Genomic DNA, 22,701 nt, shown 5'->3' on the forward strand with positions numbered 1-22,701 from the left:
AGACCTTGCCAAATAATTATTAAATTAGCAGATGAAAGGAAAGCAGTTATCATATTTGAATTTTAGTAAGGGATTTTATTTAATGTTACATTTTGAAAGACAGCCCTTAAAATTTATTTTCATAGTCTTGCATCGAACAATGTTGACTGATATTGGCTGTAGAAACAACAAAAGCAGAGAAAAATAGTGAATTAGAGATTGGATGAAGGCAGTATTGAACACCAGATTATCTTCCTTGATAGTCTAGAAGAGGAAGTCAACAATGTAGTAATTAAACTCACAGCTGATATTAAATTGGGAGTAAATGCAAACACCAATGAGGACAAATAATGCAAAATGACAGAGAGGTTTGAAATATGGGAAGAAAATTAAAAAATATGCAGCTTGGAAAAATGCAGATAAATACATTTAGGGAAAACTTATCTGAAACACACAGACTCAAGGGAAGTAGTAAATTCTGATAGATCTGGGGCAGAGATACAGCAAAGTAAATATGTCTCTCCAATAGCACATAACAGCAAAAAAAAAAAAGAAAAAAAAAAAAGGGGCTATATGAATGGGGCTTCACACACAAATAGCACAGGATAGGGATGTAAAACTCCCTCTGTGTACCGCTCTGGCATGACTGCCTCAAACATTGCACCCAATTCTTGACATCACTTTACTAGAAAGATATTGACAAATCACAGGGAGTTCAGAGAGGAGCAACAATAATTATCAGGAGACTTGAAGGAGAGACTAGAGATGAATGATTAAAATAGCTAAATACCTAATGCTTGACTAATTGATTATTAATGTAAAAGGGGGGGAGGGACACAAAAGGTAAGATTCTACAAATACTAGAAGGATGAAAACATCAACAAGGCAGAGAACTTATTGTGGAGATACAAGGAGGTATAACTTGCAATTACAGGCATTAAATTAAGTCTGCAGAAATTTTAACAGTCAAACATTTAGATTTAGGGAAATCAATTAGGTTGCAGAATAGAACCTGAGAAATTTAAAACAAGACAGGGAGCAAACATACAATAGCAAACAACTCCACAACAGCAGAGAGGGCAAAAGACACCTAACTAGGTCTTTTCAGTTCTAACTAAGATTAAGGACAGTCGATACCGGGGACCCTATTCAATATGCAGTGCAACCTGCCAGGTCTGCCTCACCTCTCTTTTTAATCACACCTCCTCTCCCAATCCACCAGACTGTGTATTCAGCAAGAGTAAATGCTCACCGCAGGTGTTCAGACCTTCTCGTGGTCATTTAACATCTTTCAGCCCAAAGCAGAAATGCCGTCTGATTCCAGATTAGAGCAGTTGAGAGGCATTAAAATTACTGAGCGAGTCTGAATCCCTGCAGATGAGCAGAATGCATGATTGTGACCAAAAAAGGGGACAGACAAGAACCTTTTGTCCAAAACAGCTCAGGAACATAGTGGAAGATCCTCTGCCTTCCGGCTGTGATCTCTCCAAGAGGGGAGAAGCAAGACAAATTTGAAATTCAGTGGGGATCCTTCAGTATGAAAAGGTCTCACCTATTTTTGCCACATTCTACAATGTCCTGGAAATATTATAAAGGATCATAATTAAGTTTTAATTTTCCCATTACAGAGGTACATCTTCTACTCCTGGGGGAATGCTGCACCACTGCACAATTCAGAATTTATGCAGATTTCCATGTTTTCCCTGCAGATTCGGGGCTGCAGAGCTACTGGTTACCACTAGGGGCTGCTGAGCTCTGCAGAACCCGGATCGCAGTAAGTGGAGTGCCCAGCCCAGTGGGGATGGAGGCTCTGCACACCCTGGCTGTCCAGCTTGATCCACATTCTCCTGGTGATAGGAGAGGGCCCATGAGACCCAGCTCTGGCAAAGGGTGAGGAAGGGCAGAGCTGCACTGCACCGCGTCTCCCAGGGGGACAGTAAAGGAGCTGGGTCCAGGTATTCTCAAACTGTTTCTTTCCAAGGCACACCCAACACGCTATAAAAACTCCATGGCCCACCCATGCCACAACAACCGGTTTTCTGCATATAAAAGCCAGTGCTGGTGTTTGAGGGTAGCAAGCACAGCAATTCTCAGAGGCCCCATGCCAAAGGGGGCCCTGTGAAGTTAAGTTGGTCAGGCTTCGGCTTCAGCCCCAAGTGGTGGGGTTTGGGGCCCTGGGCTTCTGCCCCACACGGCGGAGCTTCAACTTTCTGCCCCGGACCCCAGCAAGTCTAATGCCAGCCCTGCTTGGCAGACTCCCTGAAACCTGTTCACAGCCCCCCAGGGGGCCCCAGACCGCTGATTGAGAACTGCTACCATAGGGGTTTCTTTAACTCTCTACTCCTGGGGGATCTTTTTTGTTGTTATCTATATTGCTGACATACTTGCTGACAGGTATTTTGAAATAAAATTACCAAAATAATTGAAACTAGAGTGATTATATTGTGTTATATTGACAAATAAAATACACAGAAATTTAAAATGTGGGCAGAATTTTTAATTTTTTGGTGCAGAATTCCCCCAGGAGTAATCTTCACTGCAATGAGATACAGAGACTTTCATCTTACCTCACCAGTTCAAACTCACTGGTAAGTGGCATATGTAGAACATGACAATTAAATACATGCCCCCAAATCAGTTAGGTACATGTGAAAAATCTCCATCTAAAAGAGGAAGCTACTTACTGTAACTGGAGGCTCTTCAAGATGTGTGGTCCTTCTCTGTATTCCGAATGTGGTATGCACGTGCACTACGTGCCCAAGTCTGGGAAGTTTCCCCCACACAGCGTCCGTTGTCCAGCAGAGTGTCTTTCCTTGTGCTTCCAGCCGAGGGTACAAGGAGCGGTGCAAGTTGATGCCACTCTAGTTCCCCTCTTAATGCAATGTAACCAAGTCCGAAGCAGAGGGGAAGGAGGGTGGGTAGTGGAATACAAATAGGAACCACACATCTTAAAGAACGTCCAGCTACAGTAAGTAACCTCCTTTTCTTCTTTGAGTGATGGTTCCACATGGATGCCTTGCGAGCAGTGATCAGTAGGACCCTATCAAATTCACAATCCATTTTGGTCAATTTCATGGACATAGGATTTTTAAACTGGTAAATTTCTTGATTTCAGCTATTTAAATCTGAAATTTCATGGTGTTGTAATTGTAAGGATCCAATCCAAAAAGGAGTTGTGGGGTGGGGGGTAGAGGGGGATTGTTGCAAAGTTATTTTAAAGGGGGTTGTAGTACTGCTACCCTTACTTCTGCACTGCTCGTGGTGGTGGCGCGGCCTTCAGAGCTGGGCAGCTGGAGAGCAGTGGCTCCTGACAGGGAACCCAGCTCTGAAGGCAGAGCTGCTGCCAGCAGCAGTGCAAAAGTAAGGATGGCCTGGTATGGTATTGCCATGCTTACTTCTGTGCTGCTGCGGCGGGGAGGGAGGGATGGTGCTGCCTTCAGGGCTGGGCGCCTGACCAACAGCCACCGCTCTCCAGCTGCCCAGATCTGAAGGCAGCGCAGAAGAAAGGGTGGCAATAATGTGACCCCCCCCCGCAACTTCCCTTTGTGTCAGGAACCCTAATTTGAGAAATGCTGGTCTCCCACGTGAAATCTGTATAGGATAAAAGCACACAAAAGACTGATTTCACAGTCCGTGGTAGGGCCCTAGTTTCAGTGTGGAGGTGGGTGTGAAGAGGCTGATGGCAGAGCGATTTGCAAGATGGCCCATCCTACCGCTGCATCCATGGCATGGCATGCCATCCATGGCATGCTTGTGCGTAGTGTGCTGTAAATGAGTGCACAATTCACCAATGTCCTGCAATGGGACGTCTGATAACACAGCCATGGAAGCAGCCTGTGCCCATGTAGAGTGAGCTGAAACATCCCCAGGAGGCAGGAGGATTGATATCTTTTGTAGCATTAAGTATGCAGCCTGAGATCCACTTAAGAGATCTTTTGTGAGGATATGGCTTGGCTCCTTGATCTTTCTGCCATGGCAAGAAAGTCTCAGACTTTTTAAAGGGCCTAGTTATTTGTAGGTAGAATGCCAGGGCATGTCTGACGTCAAGGGAGTGTAGCTTCTTGTAGTTCGAAGAGGCATGTGGTTTCAGAAAGAATACAGGTAAGTGGATTGATTGGTTGAGATGGAATTCAAAGACAACATTGGGGAGGAATTTGGGGTGTAACCACAGTGAAACCTTCTCCTTGTGCAAAAGTGTGTAGGGAAGGTCTACCATCATGGCTAGCTCACTGATTCCCCCCCACCCCGGCCGAAGTGATGGCTACTAGGAATGCAACTTTCATGGAAAGGTGGGTCATATAAGGTTGCCATAGGTTTGAAGGGTGGCCCTGTGACAGCTGAGAGGACAAGGTTAAGATCCCACAGGGGCATGGGTTTGACAGCAGGTGGGGAAGTCCTGACCAAGCCTTTCATAAAGCATGCCATTGTTGGGTATGTGAAGATAGTATCTTCCTTCCCCCACTGGAGGGACGATCTAAGTGCTGCCAGGTGCACATGGAGGGAGCTAAGGCTAAGCCCAATGTTTTCTGGGTGAGGAGATAATTGAGGACAACTGGGATGGTCAACATGTCAAGAGAAAGGTGATGGCAGTGCACCCACTCCAAGAAATGGAGCCACTTCACCCGCTGGTGGACTCTTTCCTGTTCTGGTTAAGGATCCATTGGACCAGGGCTGAACATGCATGTTCTACGTTAGACGTCCATCCAAACACCAGGCTGTGAGGTGAAAGGAGTCTGAATTGGGATACCTGAGAGTCTCCTTTGGTCCTATGTGAGAAGATCCGGGAAAGACCAGAGCCTGAACAGTGGTCAGGTGGAGAGCTTCAAGAGCTCTGCAATTTAGAACTGCTTGGGTCAGTAAAGTGCTATGAGAATGATGGTGGCCCCATCTCAGTCAACTTTTAGGAGAAAGTGAGGGCAGAGGGGAATCGGAAGAAAGGCACATCGAAGGTCACCTGTCCAGGAAAACAGGAGAGCATCACCCTGGGATTCAATGCCTACAGCCCCCTTCAAGCAGTAGCACTGTAGTGTAGACTTGTCCTGACACACCAGTTCCACAGCCTGACTGCCTTGGAGCAAAGGGAATGAGATGTCGCCCTCCCTGCTTGTTGATATTGTCCAACAGGATCTGCACGTGGAGGGAGAGTATAAGGCAGGGGTTCTCAAACTGGTGGATGCAAGGTGGTTACAGGGGGGTCTTGAGCTGTCAGCTCCATGAGGCTGACAGCCCCAAGCCTCCATTAAATTAAATCCCACCCCATTTTTAATTTAGAAGGGGGTCACACTCAGGGGCTTGCTGTGTGAAAGGGGTCACCAATACAAAAAGTTTGAAAACCACTGGTATAAGGGGAAGGAAAGCTTTGCAGGCGAGATGAACTGCTTTGAGTTCCAGGATGTTTATGTGTAACGTGGCTTCCCATGGCATTCATTCATCTTGTGCAGTGTGGTCCAGATGGGCACCCCATCCTGTAAGGGAGGTGTCATCCTGATGGTGGCTCTCAGTCTGGGAGGGCTGAAAGGGGTCTCATTTATGACCTTGGTCAGATCAGACCACCAAGTGAGAGGGGCCAGAACGTTTGAGGAAACAGTGACCCTGAAGTCAATGTGGTCCCCTGGTTGGGTTGCAGGTTGAATTAAGCCAGGCTTGTAGGTGCTGCAGGTGAAATCTCACAAGCGGTGTCATGTAGGTGCAGGTGGCCATGTGCTCCAAAAGAAAGAGGCAAAGTGGGCAATCAGGGTTGTCATTGTGAAGAACTGGTCCACCAAAAGGAAGGCTCATTTAGAGACTGAGTCCAGCCTTGCCCCTATAAAGTTTATCATCTGCCTGGGCAATAAAACAGACTCCTAAGGAGGAAAGGAGGTGTTGAAGAGACTGAATCACAAGAACTTCTTGCTGAGATTGTTCCACTAGAAGCTAGTCATTCAGGTACAGGAATACTGAACGCCCCTGGCATCTCATCTGTGCCACTACAACTATGAACATGTTCATAAAGGCCCTCGGTGCTGTCACTAGGCCGAAAGGGAGGACGCGAAACTGGTAGTGTTGTTGCCCCACATTAAATCAAAAGAACTTCCTGTGAGACAGTTGGATGTCCACATGGAAGTATGCGTCTTTCACGTTGAGAGCCACGAACCATGCTCCCTCCTGGAGGGAGGGAATTATCGATGCCAAAGTGGCCACCCAGAATTACTGCTTTCTGATTAATATATTTAGCTGACAAAGATCCAGGATGGGCCTCTGCCTTTTTTGGGAATGAAGAAATATGGTTAGTAGAAACGTCTCCCCTACTATTGAGAAAGGACACCATCTATAGCACCCTTGAGGAGCAAGGGCTCTGCTTTCTGCTGGAAAATAAATTGGTGAGAAGGGTCCCCTGAAGGGAGTCAGGAGGGAGGGTGATAAGGCACGAAGGAACGAAACTATGGAGTTGCTGTGGTGGATAATCTCCAGTACCCATCTGTCCACTGGGATCTTGCCCCAACTATGGGCAAAGAGGTTAAGAAGGCTGCCAAAGATGACAGGAGACAAAGTATGTGGCATCACAGTTGGTTTGTGGGTCCTAACCTGCATGTCAAAATTGACTCTTTGCCTACAGCTGAGAGAGGTTTGAGGAGGTGGCAGAGGCCAGGGTCAGAAAGCGGGCTCTCTGGGACCTCTGTCATTTGCGACAAGGTTCCGGTGGCTGTTGATAGGAGAGATAGGTGGCCATGGTCTGAAGGACTGGTGCTTCTTCCTGGGAGTTGGGGTGTAGATTCCCAGTGACTGCAGAGTGGAGCGTGGGTTCTTCAGGGACTGCAGAGACTCATCCACCTTGTTGTTAAAAAGATCGTTTTTGTCAAAAGGGAGGTTCTCCGTGGTGTTTTGGACCTCCCTCAAGAAAGCCGAAGACTTGAGCCAAGAGTCTGAGCATAACCAGTCCCGTGGCCAGATAATTGGATGCAGCGTCAGCAGCATCCACCACAGCCTTGAGGGCCACTTTTGCTACCAGTTTCTCCTCACATCTACCGAAGTCTGGAATTAGGCCTGGTCATCTACAGGAGCTGGTCCTTAAACTCTGCCAGCCTTCTGTAGGGGTTGAAATCATACTTGGCCAACAGTGCCTGGTAGTTGGCTATACAAAACTGCAACCCCACAGAGGAAAAGACCTTCCTGCCAAGGAGGGTCAACATTTTCAATTCCTTGTCTAGAGAGGGACTTTTGTGGGTGTTGTCAAGCCTGCTCCGCAACTGTTTGTGCCACGAGTGAATTAGGGGCTGGGTGCATAACCAGGAAATCAGTCCCTTTGGCTGGCATGGGGTGGGGGCACCTGATAGGGGCATGCGCCAAACCATTCTGGTCTGTGCCAGTATGGCCTCATTTACAGGATATCCAGGAGATGACGCTGGGGATACTGGACCTCCTCCAGCGGAATTTATAGATTGCTACATGCGTAGCTACCAGTTCCTGGTATTGCTGGTCACCCAGCAGAGAGGGCAGCAACGGGATGACCCCCTCATCCAGCAACGAGGAGGCTCCAGTGGCAGTACCAATTCCACATCTTCCTTGTCATATACCAGCAGAGCTGGCTGTGAGAAGGGGGGAACGATAAGACCCCTGTGATGGTCTTATCACAGCTGTGGTATGGGTCCCAGGGGCTCCAGTAGGGCCAGAAAGAGGATTCCATCAGGCTCAGCAGACCCCATGCTTCCCTGGGGCGGGTTATGCCAGGCAGATAAGGTTGCCTTGGCTCTCTCTCTGGGCTCCTGTGCTGTGGCAGACACACTGGCAGGGCTATGTCCTGGGACACCTCTGAGTCCGATGATGGGTCCACTGGAAACAGCGGTAGTGGGGAGCCCTGATCCGATGGATGGGAAAGGGTCCTCTCCTTCAACAGGAGTAACAGTTCATCCTCAGGCATAGGAATGTCCCAGAGAATGGATGGACGCGACAGGAGCAGAGACTATGGGTATGGCAGGAACACCTCTTTCAGTCAGGAACATCTCCATACATCCTAGAGCCCATGGGCTTACCATTGAGAATACAGAGGGACCCAGTTTGGCTGGTCTGAGGATTGACATGGCAGCAATCATGTCACGTGGGGCCGCACTCGTAGTTGGGTGTTCCATATGTCTCACCACTGACATGGTACTGACGAATCCCGCTTCTTCTTTACCTTACCTTCCAGTTGGGCGGTCTTTAGCAACGGTTCCATGGGATCCACATGCAACATCTCACCAGACTTGGCATGGCTCAGGGAGGAAACACGTCTCTTATGAGCAGTACGCTGTGGGGATCTACTCTTATGCCTATGAGATATAGTTTCTTACTTGTGTGGGGAGAAGCTTGTCCTTGGACTTCTGTGCCAATGGCTCCACACCATGGCTTATGCTAGGAAGGGCACTACAAGTCAGCAGAGGCCACTGTACAGGGGGGTATGCCTGGTCAGGATCAAAATGAGTCCGGGATCTCATAGCCTCTTTCATCAGGAATGTATGGAGTCAGAGCTCATAAACCTCTGTAGTTCTTGGCAGGAAGGACTTACAGAGGCTGCACTTCGTCGAGATGTTCACCTCACCCAGACAGTAGAGACATCATTGATGTTCCTTGCTGATGGAAAAGGAACAAGTGTAGGATACACAGTTCTTGAAGCCCGGGACCTTGGGCATGGTCCTCAGGTAGCGAGGAGTTCTTCCCCTCAACTGGGGAGGGGTTCTATACTAACTGTGCAAAACCATTTACACAGGTATACAGAACAACTTTCTTATTGAAATAAGAGCGAAGGAGGAATAGGGGTTCCGACTCAGGCCATGGGGCCGTAAGAAGGAACTGGAGTGGTGTTGACCTGTACTGCGCCTTATATCCTTGGTCAGAAGCATGAGGGAAAACACTGCACATATATGAGTCAATAGACATTGCTTGGAGGAAACACCCAGACTCAGGCGCATGAGCACCCACATGTGAAATATACATAGGGACCGTCACACAAAAGAACCACCACCGACTGGCATTTTATTTGGCAGTCTCACAGAGACCAAAGATTTAATCAGCATGGGACTGAACTATCCTCTTAAAGAGGTGTTCTTCCAATCCAGATCACAATCAAGGCATAGTGGCACGGATGTGTACCAACAGGTCTTCAGCAGATGTAAACTGAGGTTCTTTGCTTCAATGCTCCACTTATGATGCCACCTGGTACCCAGAAGCATACTACAAAGCTACGCAGTAAAGAGGAGAAATACCTTAAGAAGGATAAGGGAGGTTCTAGCTCTTATAGTAGAAATGGAGAAGACAGAATTTGTTTGGTATCCTTTTATAGACATGTTCCTAAGTCAAGCTCAGTGCATCTCACATTTTGCACAAAAATGACTTCACACAATTCAAAGAATGGGGTTCTAGAAGGAAAGAGGGGGGGAGCTGCTCTCCAGCTTAGCATCATGCATTCCAGAATCTATTTATTGTACTAATTCCTCTACTGCTTTTCCCCTCCCGGTCAAGTTACCTTGTTAAGATTGCCAAATCCCATTCTCTGCACAGCAGACGTTTTCCATTCAGGAAGAGGAGGCACAAACTGTACAGCAGGTGGTTGCTGTTTCAACACTCCCAAGGGAAGAGTGCACAGGACAGCATCACATTTATAAATAAAAGTCTGGCTAGTGGAGCGGGTGTTCACAGCTATCACTTCGCATCCTGGTAAAGGTAAGGAAAAGCACGGATTTAGACATTTAATATGCCAGGGTCCTATGGAAAAAACAGTGCATGATCATATACTTAGGAGACTATCAAAATGCATTCGCACAGTGGGACAGAATTTAGGTTGCACAGACAACCTTAATTCTGACATGGTCTAATTTTTGAGTGCTTGAATCTGCAATATTAACAGCATTCAAGGAATTCAGTATTTGAATAACTGAACAGTCCTTGTATTACCATAGTGCTTAGAGATAACACTGAGTACTAAGGCCCCCACTGCAGTGCACCCTGAACAAATACATACAAAGACATTCCCTGCCCCATAGCTCTGCAAAGATGTGGGAAACGCCTTAATCTTGATACAGATGGAGACAGGATGCCAATGGAGATTCAAGAAGGGGAATAATATGGGCAGAGCAGTGACACAGGAAGATATTTCAGCTACAACGTTTTATGTAGGCTAGATAAGGTGGAAGGAAGGTCAGAGTGGGTGATTGCCACATTCAAGGCAGGAGATAGGTTTCAGAGTAACAGCCGTGTTAGTCTGTATTCGCAAAAAGAAAAGGAGGACTTGTGGCACCTTAGAGACTAACCAATTTATTAGAGCATAAGCTTTCGTGAGCTACAGCTCACTTCTTCAGATGCATATCGTGGAAACTGCAGCAGGCTTTATATATACACAGAGAATATGAAACAATACCTATTCCCACCCCACTGTCCTGCTGGTAAAGACCAAGTTTCTTGAGCGTGGCATCTATGCCTGCTGAGTTGGCTTCCTTTAATTCTCTTTAATCACCCTATTTTGTTGCTGTCCCTTTCCAATGAAACTGCTCTCAAATAGTTACCTCAGAGCCCAATCTAAGAGTTTAGCAGCCTTGCTGGAGCCCTAGGCATAACTTAGTGGAGGATAGTAGTATAGTAACTTAGCGCAGAATAGTAACAAGCTAGGTGTCAGCTAACCAAGTAAGCACATTCCTGATTGTGGAGAATGGTACAAAAACACAGATCTCTGAAGTACCTACTTAACACATTCCTAAGATACAACATCACACCAACACCATGTCAAGATAAAGAGGGGATGACAGGATAATGGATGAGGATGTTTTGTTTGATCTAGCAGCTACAACAGAGGTGGGCAAACTATAGCCTGCGGGACTGTCCTGCCTGGTCCCTGAGCTCCTGGCCCAGGAGGCTCGCCCCCGGCCCCTCCCCTGCTGTTCCCCCTCTCACGCAGCCATGCCGCCGCAAGGGCAGTGGGGCTGCGAGCTCCTGCCACTCTGAGTGGCATGGTAAGGGGGGTGGGGGCGCGCGGCGGTGAAGAACATTGGGTAGTGGGTTCCGTGGACAGGGAGCAGTTGGATGGGGCAGAGGTTCTGGGATGGTCAGGGGTCGGGGAACAGGGGCGTTGGATAGGCTGTGGGAGTCCCAGGGGAGGGGGTGCTGTCAGGGGGCGGGGGTGTGGATAGGTCGGGGCAGTCAGGGTACAGGGAGCAGGTGGGGTTGGATAGGGGGTGGGATCCTGGGGGGGAAGGACGGTTTGGGGCGGGGGGTCCCAGGAGGAGACAGTCAGGGGACGGGAAGTTGGAGGGGGTGAATAGGGGGCAGGGGCCAGGCTGTTTGGGGGGCACAGCCTTCCCCACCCAGCCCTCCAAACAGTTTTGCACCCCTATGTGGTCCTCGGGCCAAAAAGTTTGCCCACCCCGAGCTACAAGATATAAGGGTGGTAACTAACCTCCAGGAGTGTAATATGTCATTTGTTTGTATCAACGTACAAATTAAGAAGTCACAGGAGGGGCAACTTTAGATCAGTCTAAGGGACAGCATCCTGTTATGCTGACTGAACCTTCACCTTGTCGATAGCATGTCTGTTCCAGTATCCCTGTGACCCACTGGATAGGGCGCTAGTGCTGTGCTTTGCTGACAATACACCTGGCTGAGTGCCTTCAGCATCAAACCTCGCCTGTGAACAACACTGAAGTCTGCTGAATCAGCAAGCTGCACTCTCGGCGGGGCACCTAACACTGGAGCTCCAAGACCAGCAACACTAACAACAGTATGGACCAGCACTCCCATTATGCTAGGCACTGTACATAAACCTAACAATATCCCCATGTTTTTTATTTCTTCTTCAACCTGGCTCTCTCTCTATTCCCGGATACAAGCTATGCTAAAAGGGCGTTATGGCTGAACATAACATTAATTAATACATTACAGGAATGTCCTAAAACCAAGCATTAGAATCCCATGAAATCATAGAATATCAGGGTTGGAAGGGACCTCAGAAGGTCATCTAGTCCAACCCCCTGCTCAAAGCTGGACCAATCCCCAACTAAATCATCCCAGCCAGGGCTTTGTCAAGCCTGACCTTAAAAATATCTAAGGAAGGAGATTCCACCACCTCCCTAGGTAACGCATTCCAGTGTTTCACCACCCTCCTAGTGAAAAAGTTTTTCCTAATATCCAACCTAAACATCCCCTACTGCAACTTGAGACCATTACTCCTTGTTCTGTCATCAGCTACCACTGAGAACAGTCTAAATCCATCCTCTTTGGAACCCCCTTTCAGGTAGTTGAAAGCAGCTATCAAAGCCCCCCTCATTCTTCTCTTCTACAGACTAAACAATCCCAGTTCCCTCAGCCTCTCCTCATAGCTCATGTGTTCCAGTTCCCTAATCATTTTTGTTGCCCTCCGCTGGACTCTTTCCAATTTTTCCACATCCTTCTTGTAGTGTGGGGCCCAAAACTGGACACAGTACTCCAGATGAGGCCTCACCAATGCCGAATAGAGGGGGACGATCACGTCCCTCGATCTGCTGACAATGCCCCTATGTATACATCCCAAAATGCCATTGGCCTTCTTGGCAACAAGGGCACACTGTTGACCCATATCCAGCTTCTCGTCCACTGTAACCCCTAGGTCCTTTTCTGCAGAACTGCTGCCTAGCCATTCGGTCCCTAGTCTGTAGCGGTGCATGGGGTTCTTCCGTCCTAAGTGCAGGATTCTGCACTCGTCCTTGTTGAACCTCATCAGATTTCTTTTGGCCCAATCCTCTAATTTGTCTAGGGCCCTCTGTATCCTATCCCTACCATCCAGCGTATCTACCTCTCCTCCCAGTTTAGTGTCATCTGCAAACCTGCTGAGGGTGCAATCCACACCATCCTCCAGATCATTTATGAAGATATTGAACAAAACCGGCCCCAGGACCGACCCTTGGGGCACTCCACTGGATACTGGCTGCCAACTAGACATGGAGCCATGGATCACTACCCGTTGAGCCCAACAATCTAGCCAACTTTCTATCCACCTTATAGTCCATTCATCCAGCCCATACTACTTTAACTTGCTGGCAAGAATACTGTGGGAGACAGTGTCAAAAGCTTTGCTAAAGTCAAGGAACAACACGTCCACCACTTTCCCCTCATCCACAGAACCAGTTATCTCGTCATAGAAGGCAATTAGATTTAGTCAGGCATGACTTGCCCTTGGTGAATCCATGCTGACTGTTCCTGATCACTTTCCTCTCCTCTAAGTGCTTCAAAACTGATTCCTTGAGGACCTGCTCCATGATTTTTCCAGGGACTGAGGTGAGGCTGACTGGACTGTAGTTCCCAGGATCCTCCTTTTTTTTAAAGATAGGCACTACATTAGCCTTTTTCCAGTTGTCCGAGACTTCCCCCTATCGCCATGAGTTTTCAAAGATAACGACCAATGGCTCTGCAATCACATCCGCCAACTCCTTTAGCACTCTCAGATGCAGCACGTCCGGCCCCATGGACTTGTGCTCGTCCAGCTTTTCTAAATAGTCCCGAACCACTTCTTTCTCCACAGAGGGCTGGTCACCTCCTCCCCATGCTGTGCTGCCCAGTGCAGTAGTCTGGGAGCTGACCTTGTTCGTGAAGACAGAGGCAAAAAAAGCATTGACTACATTAGCTTTTTCCACATCCTCTGTCACTAGATTGCCTCTCTCATTCAGTAAGGGGCCCACACTTTCCTTGACTTTCTTCTTGTTGCTAACATACCTGAAGAAACCCTTCTTGTTACTCTTAACATCTCTTGCTAGCTGCAACTCCAGGTGTGATTTGGCCTTCCTGATTTCACTCCTGCATCCCGAGCAATATTTTTATACTCTTCCCTGGTCATTTGTCCAATTTTCCACTTGTTGTAAGCTTCTTTTTTGTGTTCAAGATCAGCAAGAATTTCACTGTTAAGCCAAGCTGGTTGCCTGCCATATTTACTATTCTTTCTACACATCGGGATGGTTCCTCCCTGTAACCTCAATAAAGATTCTTTAAAATACAGCCAGATTAAGAAATCCACCATGTTAGGGTGAAAAATACAGTTAAAAACTCTCGAACAATCCTATATCAACTCTGTAGTGACATCATGATTCAAAAAAGAACTAGATAAATTCATGGAGGATAGGTCCATCAATGGCTATTAGCCAGGATGGGCAGGAATGGTGTCCCTAGCCTATGTTTGTCAGAAGCTGGGAATGGGCAACAGGGGATGGATCACTTGAGAATTACCTGTTCAGTTCATTCCCTCTGAGGCACCTGGCATTGGCCACTGTTGGAAGACAGGATATTGGGCTAGATGGACCTTTGGTCTGACCCAGAATGGCCGTTCTTATATATCATGAAATAACCACATTATGTTCAAGGCATTTTAGTATTTGTGGTCTCAAATCAGATTAAATTGTTTTTTAAAAACATAACAGACTCTCACCATCCCATTGTGTCACTACAGAGTAGATCAGTGGTTCTCAAACATTTATACCGGTGACCCCTTTCACATAGCAAGGCAAAATGTGATTTCCCCCACAAAACGTACAAGACATACTACTCAGCCCTCTCCTGGACAGTCCAGATATATTTAGTCCTTATTCCTTTAAGGCAGGGGTTCTCAAACTTCATTGCACTGAGACCCCCTTTTGACAACAAAAATTACTATACAACCCCAAGACGGTCGTATAGAAGCCTAAGCACGCCCAACCCTTGCCGCCCCAAGCAGGAAAGCCAAAGTCAAAAGGGATTCAGCCCCGGGTGCGGGGGCCTGTAATCTGAGCTCTTGGGCTTTGGTTTCAGTTCCAGGCGGTGGGGCTCGGGCTTAGGCTTGCGGCCCAGGCTTGAGGCCCGGGCCCCAGCAAGTTAATGCCAGCACTGCGACCCACAGTTTGAGAACCACAGCTTTAAGGGAATAATACACAATGGCTTACCACCTTAAATGGAGTTACCCAGACACTAAATTAAACACACTGGACTGAACTGAACATGCAATTAACTCAGCTAAAAAAAATTTATCGCAATTAATCGCACTGTTAAACAATAGAATACCAATTGAAATTTATTAAACATTTTTGGAATGTTTTTCTACATTTTCAAATATATTGATTCTATTACAACACAGAAAACAGTGTACAGTGCTCACTTGATATTTTTTATTACAAATATTTACACTTTAAATACGATAAACAAAAGAAACAGTATTTTTCAATTCACGTCATACAAGAACTGTGGTGCAATCTCTTTTTTGTGAAAGTGTAATTTACAAATGTACATATTTTGTTACATAACTGTACTCAAAAATAAAACAATGTAAAACTTTAGCACCTACAAGTCCACTCAGTCCTAATTCTTGTTCAGCCAATCACTAAGACAAACAAGTTTGTTTACATTTACAGGGGATACTGCTGCCTGCTTTTTATTTATGTCACATGAAAGTGAGAAGAAGCATTCGCATGGCATTTTTGTAGCTGGCATTGTAAGGTATTTACGTGCCAGATATGCTAAACATTCGTATGCCCCTTCATCCTTCAGCCACCATTCCAGCGGATATGCTTCTGTGCTGATGATGTTCGTTAAAAAAATAATGAGTTAATTACATTTGTGATTGAACTCCTTGGGGGAGAACTGTGTATCTTCTGTTCTGTTTTATCCACGTTCTGCCATATATTTCATGTCATAGCAGTCTCAGAGGGTGACCCAGCACAGGTTCATTTTAAAAACACATTCACAGCAGATGTGACAAAACGCAAAGGAGGTACCAATGTGAGATTTCTAAAAATAGCTACATCATTCTACCTAAGGTTTAAGAATCTGAAGTGCCGTCCAAAATCTGAGAGGGACGAGGTGTGGAGCATGCTTTCAGAAGTCTTAAAAGAGCAACACTCCGATGGGGAAACTACAGAACCTGAACCACCAAAAAAGAAAATCAACCCTCTGCTGGTGGTAACTGACTCAGATGATGAAAATGAACAAGCGTCGGTCTGCTGTGCTTTGGATCGTTATTGAGCAGAACCCATCATCAGCATGGACGCATGTGCTTTGGAATGGTGGCTGAAGCATGAAGGGACATATGAATCTTTAGCGGATCTGGCACGTAAATATCTTGCGACGCCGGCTACAACAGTGTCATGCAAACACCTGTTCTCACTTTCAGGTGACATTGTAAACAAGAAGTGGGCAGCATTATCGCCTGCAAATTGTAACCAAACTTGTTTGTCTGAGCTATTGGCTGAAGTAGGACTGAATGGGCTTGTAGGTTTTACATTGTTTTATTTTTGAATGCAGTCATTTTTTGTACATAATTCTACATTTGTAAGTTCAACTTTCATGATAAAGAGACTGGACTACAGTGCTTGTATTAGGTGAACTGAAAAATACTATTTCTTTTGTTTTTTACAGTGCAAATATTTGTAATTAAAAATAAATATAAAGTAAGCACTATACACTTTGTATTCTGTGTTGTAACTGAAATCAATACATTTGAAAATGTAGAAAACATTCAAAAATATATAAATAAATGGTATACTATTGTTTACTCACGCAATTAATTTTGTTAATTGCTTGACAGCTCTACACTAGATTACATAAAATAATTAAACAAGTTTATTAACTACAAAAAGAGATTTTAAGTGAACACAAGTAATGAGGCATAGAAGTCAGAAATGGTTACAAGAAAAACAAAGATAAAATACTTCTGGTGCCTAAAAATCAGAATCATAGAACTGCAGAACTGGAAAGAAACTCAATAAGTCATCTAGTCCAGTCGCCTGCACTCAAGGCAGGACTACATAATAACTAGACCATTCCTGACAGGTGTTTGCCTCAGGAGGTTGTGGAATCTCCATCATTGGAGTTTTTTAAGAACGGGTTAGACAATTTATTCCAGGGCTTAAACACCCTGACAATTAGGAAGTTCTTCCTATTGTCCAACCTAAACTTCCCTTGCTGCAATTTAAGCCCATTGCTTCTTGTCCTGTCCTCTGGGATTAACAAGAACAATTACCCCCCCCCCCAGCCACAACAATCTTTTATGTACTTGAAAACTTATGTCCCCCGTCAGTCTTTTCTTCTCCAGACAAAACAAACCCAATTTTTTTTTCAAACTTTCCTCATAGGTCATGTTTTTAAGACCTTTAATAATTTTTGTTGCTCTTCTCTGGAGTGTCTTCAATTTGTCCACATCTTTCCTGACATGTGGTGCCCAGAAATGGACACAAGACTCCAGCTGAGGCCTAATCAGCTTGGAACGAAGCAGAAGAATTATTTCACGTGTCTTACTTACAACACTCCTGCTAAGACAGCCCAGAATGTAGTTTGCCTTTTTGTTGCGCAACAGTGTTACACTGTTGACTCATATTTACCTTGTGATCCACAATAACCCCCAGATCCCTTTCCGCAGTACTCCTTCCTAGGCAGTCATTTCCCAATTTGTGTGTGCACAATTGATTGTTCCTTCCTAAGCAGAGTAGTTTGCATTTTTCCTTATTGAATTTCATCCCGTTTTCTTCAGACCATTACTCCAGTTTGTCCAGATCATTTTGGATTTTAATCCTATCCTCCAAAGTCCTTTCAACTCCTCCCAGCTTGGTATCATCCGCAAACTTTATAATTGTACTCTGTACCATTACCTAAATCATTTAGGAAGATAGTGAACAGAACCAGACCTAGGACCAATCCCTGCAGGACCACACTCGATATGCCCTTCCAGCTTGACTGTTAACTACGGATAACTACTCTCTGGAAACCATTTTCCAACCATACTATATCAGGGTATGTCTATACTACCCGCCGCATCGGCGGGCAGCGATCAATCCAGTGAGGGTCTAGACTAGACGTGATAATCGACCCCCAAGCGCTCTCCCGTTGACTCCTGCACTCCAGCACCGCGAGAGGCGCAGGCAGAGTCAGCGGGAGAGCGGCAGCAATCGACTCACCGTAGTGAAGACTCTGCAGTGAGTAGGTCTAAGTATGTTGACTTCAGCTACGTTATTGACGTAGCTGAAGTTGCGTAACTTAGATTGACCCCACCCCCCACAAGTGTAGACCAGGCCTTAGACTCAAACTATATTAGACCCAAAGCTAAGTTTCTCACCGCATACTTCAAGGACTTCCAAACCCCTCCCCCAGAGTTCAACGGCTGTTTCTTTTGTCTTCTCAGGTGCAAAGAGGGAGATGGACAGGGAGAAAGAAGTAACTTGCTGTTTGCCCCCTCCTTTTTAATGGCTTCACTCCTTCTTTTGAAAAGCATGTCTCCTTATTCTCAGCTGGAAAATTTATCTAGGATGGAAGGATGCTTCCTCTGGGTTCTTTCACCTGTGTATGCTTACATGCAGGTTTCCTCCCTTCCTTCTTTTTGCTTGATGATTGCTTAAATGCAAATTAAGTCAAACACATATTCCTTTGCTCAGGACAGACCTGTTTACTGACTTCTGCCTGGGCAGGTCTGTGGGGTTTGGAACATGTGCTATCATCATCATACAAGGGAATTTTATAGCTTCACAAACAATGTTGTTACATACATTTCTCGATGATGAGATTGACCAGCAAGTTATTAGCTTTTAAATGATACTTTATAAGGCATATTTTGCACAAAGATTATTACAGTAGTGTGCAAGGTGTGAATGCAAAGTGCATTCCGTCACACTTGGAAACAAGGGACTTCTCCTCCCAGAAGGCAAAGGTCTGATAACAGGTGACATATTTAGACTTGAAACCTGCAAGGGAGCTGATGAACCCACCAGCTCCAAAGCCACCCTCAGTGAGAGGGGATTTGATAGCAGCCTTCAACTACCTGAAGGGGGGTTCCAAAAAGGATAGAGCTAGGCTGTTCTCAGTGGTGGCAGATGACAGAACAAGAAGCAATGGTCTCAAGTTGCAGTGGGGGAAGTCTAGGTTGGATATTAGGAAAAACTATTTCCTAGGAGGGCAGTGAAGCATTGGAGTGGGTTACCTAGGGGGATGGCTGGGATGATTTAGTTGGGTTGGTGCTGCTTTAAGCAGAGGGCTGGACTAGACGACCTCTTGAGGTCACTTCCAATCCTAATCTTCTATGATCCAAAAATAACAGGAAGACTCGTAATAACCAACGCAAAGGCCACAGAACCTGAGAAACCAAGAATGACTTTCTCTATCCTTGGAGCTTTTGAAGCAGCATGACATATCTGAGCTGACCCATTACAGGATCTGTAGCACATCTTGTGCCCTGTATAGTGCTTGGTAACAGATTTAAACTATGCTGCTTGCCCTTCAGGAAGGGAGGGATATAGGCCTCAGAGGAAAGTTGGTCAGCTTGATCAGACAGGTCTGGAACTAAGGATGCTTTGGGACCAACATTACTTTCTCCAGAACAATGCTTTGACTGTGCAGTAGAATCTAAGGATTTCACCCAAAAAGGTCTCAGAACTCAAAATATCCCTTTGAATTGGTACAGAATCAAGAAGTCAGATGAGAAAGGTTAACTTTAAACACCTCCCATAAAAGGACAGAAATCAGGAAAGCCAAGGCAAAGATTGAGTTACAACTGGCAAGAAATGTCAGAGGTAACAAAAGAAAGATCAGGGATGGTGTAGGCCTGCTACTCATTGGAAAAGGTGTGCTGCTAATGGAAGATAAGAAGACAAAGCTGTTCAATGTGTACTTTGCTTCAGCCTTCTCACAAAAAATAATGTGATCGGATGATTAGTGAAGTCACCATAGACAATAAAGGGGAAGGGATGCAGATCGGGATATGTAAAGAAAATGTTAGATCTTCTGACCAATTTGAATGAATTCAAATAGCTAGATGCTACTCACCTGAAGGTACTGAAGGAATTAGCTGAAAAGAAATCTCAGAGCTACTGGCAATAATATTTATAAATTCATGGATGACAGGAGAAGTCCTGGAAGACTGAAGAGCTAACATAGTGCCAATCTTTAAAAAGGGTAAAAAGGAGGAGCCGGGGAACTATAGACCAGTCAGCCTGACTTTGATACCTGGGAATCAATGTATAAAACACTCGATTTGTGAAACCTGGAGGATATAGGAGTAATCACTAGCGGCCAGCATGGATTTAACAAGAACAAATCATGCCAAACCAAACTGATTTCCTTCTTTGACAGGGTAACTGATATGGTGGATAGGGGGAATGCTGTGGACATAATATATCTAGATTTCAGCAAGGCTTTTGACACAGTCCCACATCACATTCTGGTAAGTAAGCTGGAGAAATGCAGGCTTGACAGAACTACCATTAAGTGGCAACATAATTGGTTAAACAACCGCAAACAAAGAGTAACTATTAATGGAATCAGGTTTCAGAGTGGTAACCATGTTAGTTTGGATCAGCAAAAACAACAAGGAGTCCTTGTGGCACCTTAGAGACTAACAAAGATGGAGATTAACTAGCCCACAAAAGTTTATGCCCAAATAAATTTGTTAGTCTCTAAGGTACCACAAGTGTTAGTCTCTAAGGTGCCACTCCTCGTTGTTTTTATTAATGGAATGATGTCGGACTCAAGGGAGGACTCAAGTGGGGTTCCACAGGGGTCTATTTTGGGTCCAGAGTTGTTTAACATCTTTATTAATGACCTGGATGTAGGAATGGAGAGCACACTAACCAAGTTTGCAGATGACAAAGCTACCGGGGGGGGGGAGGGGGAAGGGGAGGGCGGGGAGAGATATTGCCAACTGCTGAGAAAGATCTGGTAGCTGTGGTGGATCACAACCTCAACAGGAGCCAGCAATGCGATGCTATTGCAAAAAAAGCAAATGCAATTTTAGGTTGCACATCATGCAAGTCACAGGAGGTGACCGTACCACTCTATTCAGCTAGAGTACGGTGTCCAATTTTGGTCACCTATGTAAGAAAGGATGTAGAGAAACTGGAAACGATCCAGAGGCGAGTTACAAAGATGATCAAAGGGATGGAATGCAAGCCATATGTGCAAAGGCCGAAGGAACTGGTATGTTTAGTTTGGAAAAGCGAAGATTAAGGGGGGGGGACCGGGGACGACATGATAGCCGTCTCCAAATGCTTGAAAGGGTGCCATAAAAAGGATGGAGAAAGGCTGTTCTCTCTTGCCACAGGGGGCAGGAAAAGAGGCAATGGGTTCCAACTACAACACAGCAGATTTACATTAAATCTCAGGAAAAACTTCCTAACTGTAAAAACAGTAGGACAATGGAACAGACTGCCAACGGAGGTTGTGGAAGATTCTTCATTGCAAGTTTTCAAAAGGAGGCTGAATAGGCACCTGTCTTGAATGGTTTACACCTGCAATCCCTTCTAACACTTTGTGTACGTCTACCCTAGCACTTTTGTCGGTAAAACTTTTGTCAGTCAGGGATATACTCTCCCACCAACATAGCTACCACGGGAGACCTTGCAGTGGTATAGCTGTGCTGCTGTAAGGTCCTTAGCTGTGTAGACATAGCCTATGATTCTACCCATGCTGCTTGGTCTCATTTTAGGCCCACAGAGCAAATCCTGCACCAATAGAACTGTGCCTTGGAGAACAATGTGCTGGTCTGTGATGGACATTTCCTAGTAGCACAATGCTCTCCCACTGAATTCCTATTGTCAGAACCAGTACAGGCTAGGCTGCTTACCAAAACCCCTTACTGCATTTACCTTAATCCCATTATGAACGGGAATCAGCAGGCCAGGTTGTACCTGGGACATGAGGAACTCAAGCTGCAACATGATGCAGAGCCCACACAACTAAAGAAACAAGCGACCAAAAATTATTATTTGTAAACCTGTTAAAGCTTCCTAAATAGTTCAGGCCCTACAGGCCTTGCTTTTCTATGGCTCTGTGCTCATGGTGTGAGGAGTGTGTGAATCCTGTGAGGAACAGAGGCAATTGTCGAAGGACAGTGCTCCTTGGTAGTGCAACTTCTGAAGTTAGAGAGCTTAATTTACCTGAAGCCGTGTAGCGAACCTGTCGAACTGCTGTATTTAATTTAATGTCCAACCCTTCTGCCAAGGCTACAGGCACACAGGAATATCCATTTCTCACAGTCAGATGACTGCCCGTGAATTCAAAATCATCATCCTAAAATGAAATATATAAAAATACATAAGTTTATAACCAAAATAGATCAATCAGTACAGAGTTAAATAAATGGGGAACTTTTCCACTTAAAGTGCTATACCTAACTTAATTACAAGAAGAAAATCCCTTGTATTACTGATAAAATAATTGGTATAGACTATTTTCCTATAACAAATATAAAACAGTATAAACTAATTACAGTCCGTTTGGGTATTAGCAGAACCCTCCGGAACTCTGTCAGTAAACATGTATAAGAACTAGCCATCTCTCTGTTAATATCCTGTAGAATCTAGAATGAAAGTTGAAGGGATAATGCTGAGATACATGACACTTAAATTTCTTAGAAATGCTTGCTAACATACAGAAACATGTCAGAATGAAATGCATGTACTAAATCTATGAGCGCTATTTTAAAGAATTAGGTACCTGGTCCCAGTGCTTCAGTGAAAGCGTAGACAGCGGTGTGGCATTAGCAAATTCTAGATTTGCAAAATGCCAGTCAAGTATCTGTCTGTCCCTTGATGATAAATAAACATCACTAGAAAAATATAAAAAGGGAAAGAAAAAAAGTTGACTTTGCAGTGAGTGAAATACAGCAAAAAGATTGCCTTTAAAAGCCCAGTCTTCCTTGATAGATGAGGCCAAGAATATGAAGAACACAAACAGAACACAACCCTACCACAAAGTTCCTGATCACCTACTTGCAAGCAGCAAGTCCGGGCAAAGCATGGTGAA

General features: G+C 45.3%; 1 protein-coding gene across 5 annotated transcripts in view; it reads right to left on the bottom strand.

Moving 5' to 3' along the window:
* KDM1A (lysine demethylase 1A) overlaps positions 1-22,701 on the bottom strand; it is a 181,343-nt gene that overhangs the window by 26,152 nt on the left and 132,490 nt on the right. For 4 of the 5 annotated variants that reach the window (XM_073317371.1, XM_073317369.1, XM_073317368.1 and 1 more), the window contains 3 exons: positions 22,393-22,504; positions 21,834-21,966; positions 9,458-9,645 (listed from right to left, as the gene is read on the bottom strand). In XM_073317371.1, the coding sequence (XP_073173472.1) occupies positions 9,458-9,645; positions 21,834-21,966; positions 22,393-22,504 (433 nt within the window). Of the gene's footprint in view, positions 1-54; positions 157-9,457; positions 9,646-21,833; positions 21,967-22,392; positions 22,505-22,701 lie in introns of those variants that run through there. The other variant, XM_073317372.1, reaches the window with a different exon arrangement.

This window comes from Lepidochelys kempii, chromosome 19, assembly GCF_965140265.1.
Source record: "Lepidochelys kempii isolate rLepKem1 chromosome 19, rLepKem1.hap2, whole genome shotgun sequence".
In the NCBI taxonomy this organism is placed as follows: Eukaryota; Metazoa; Chordata; order Testudines; family Cheloniidae; genus Lepidochelys; species Lepidochelys kempii.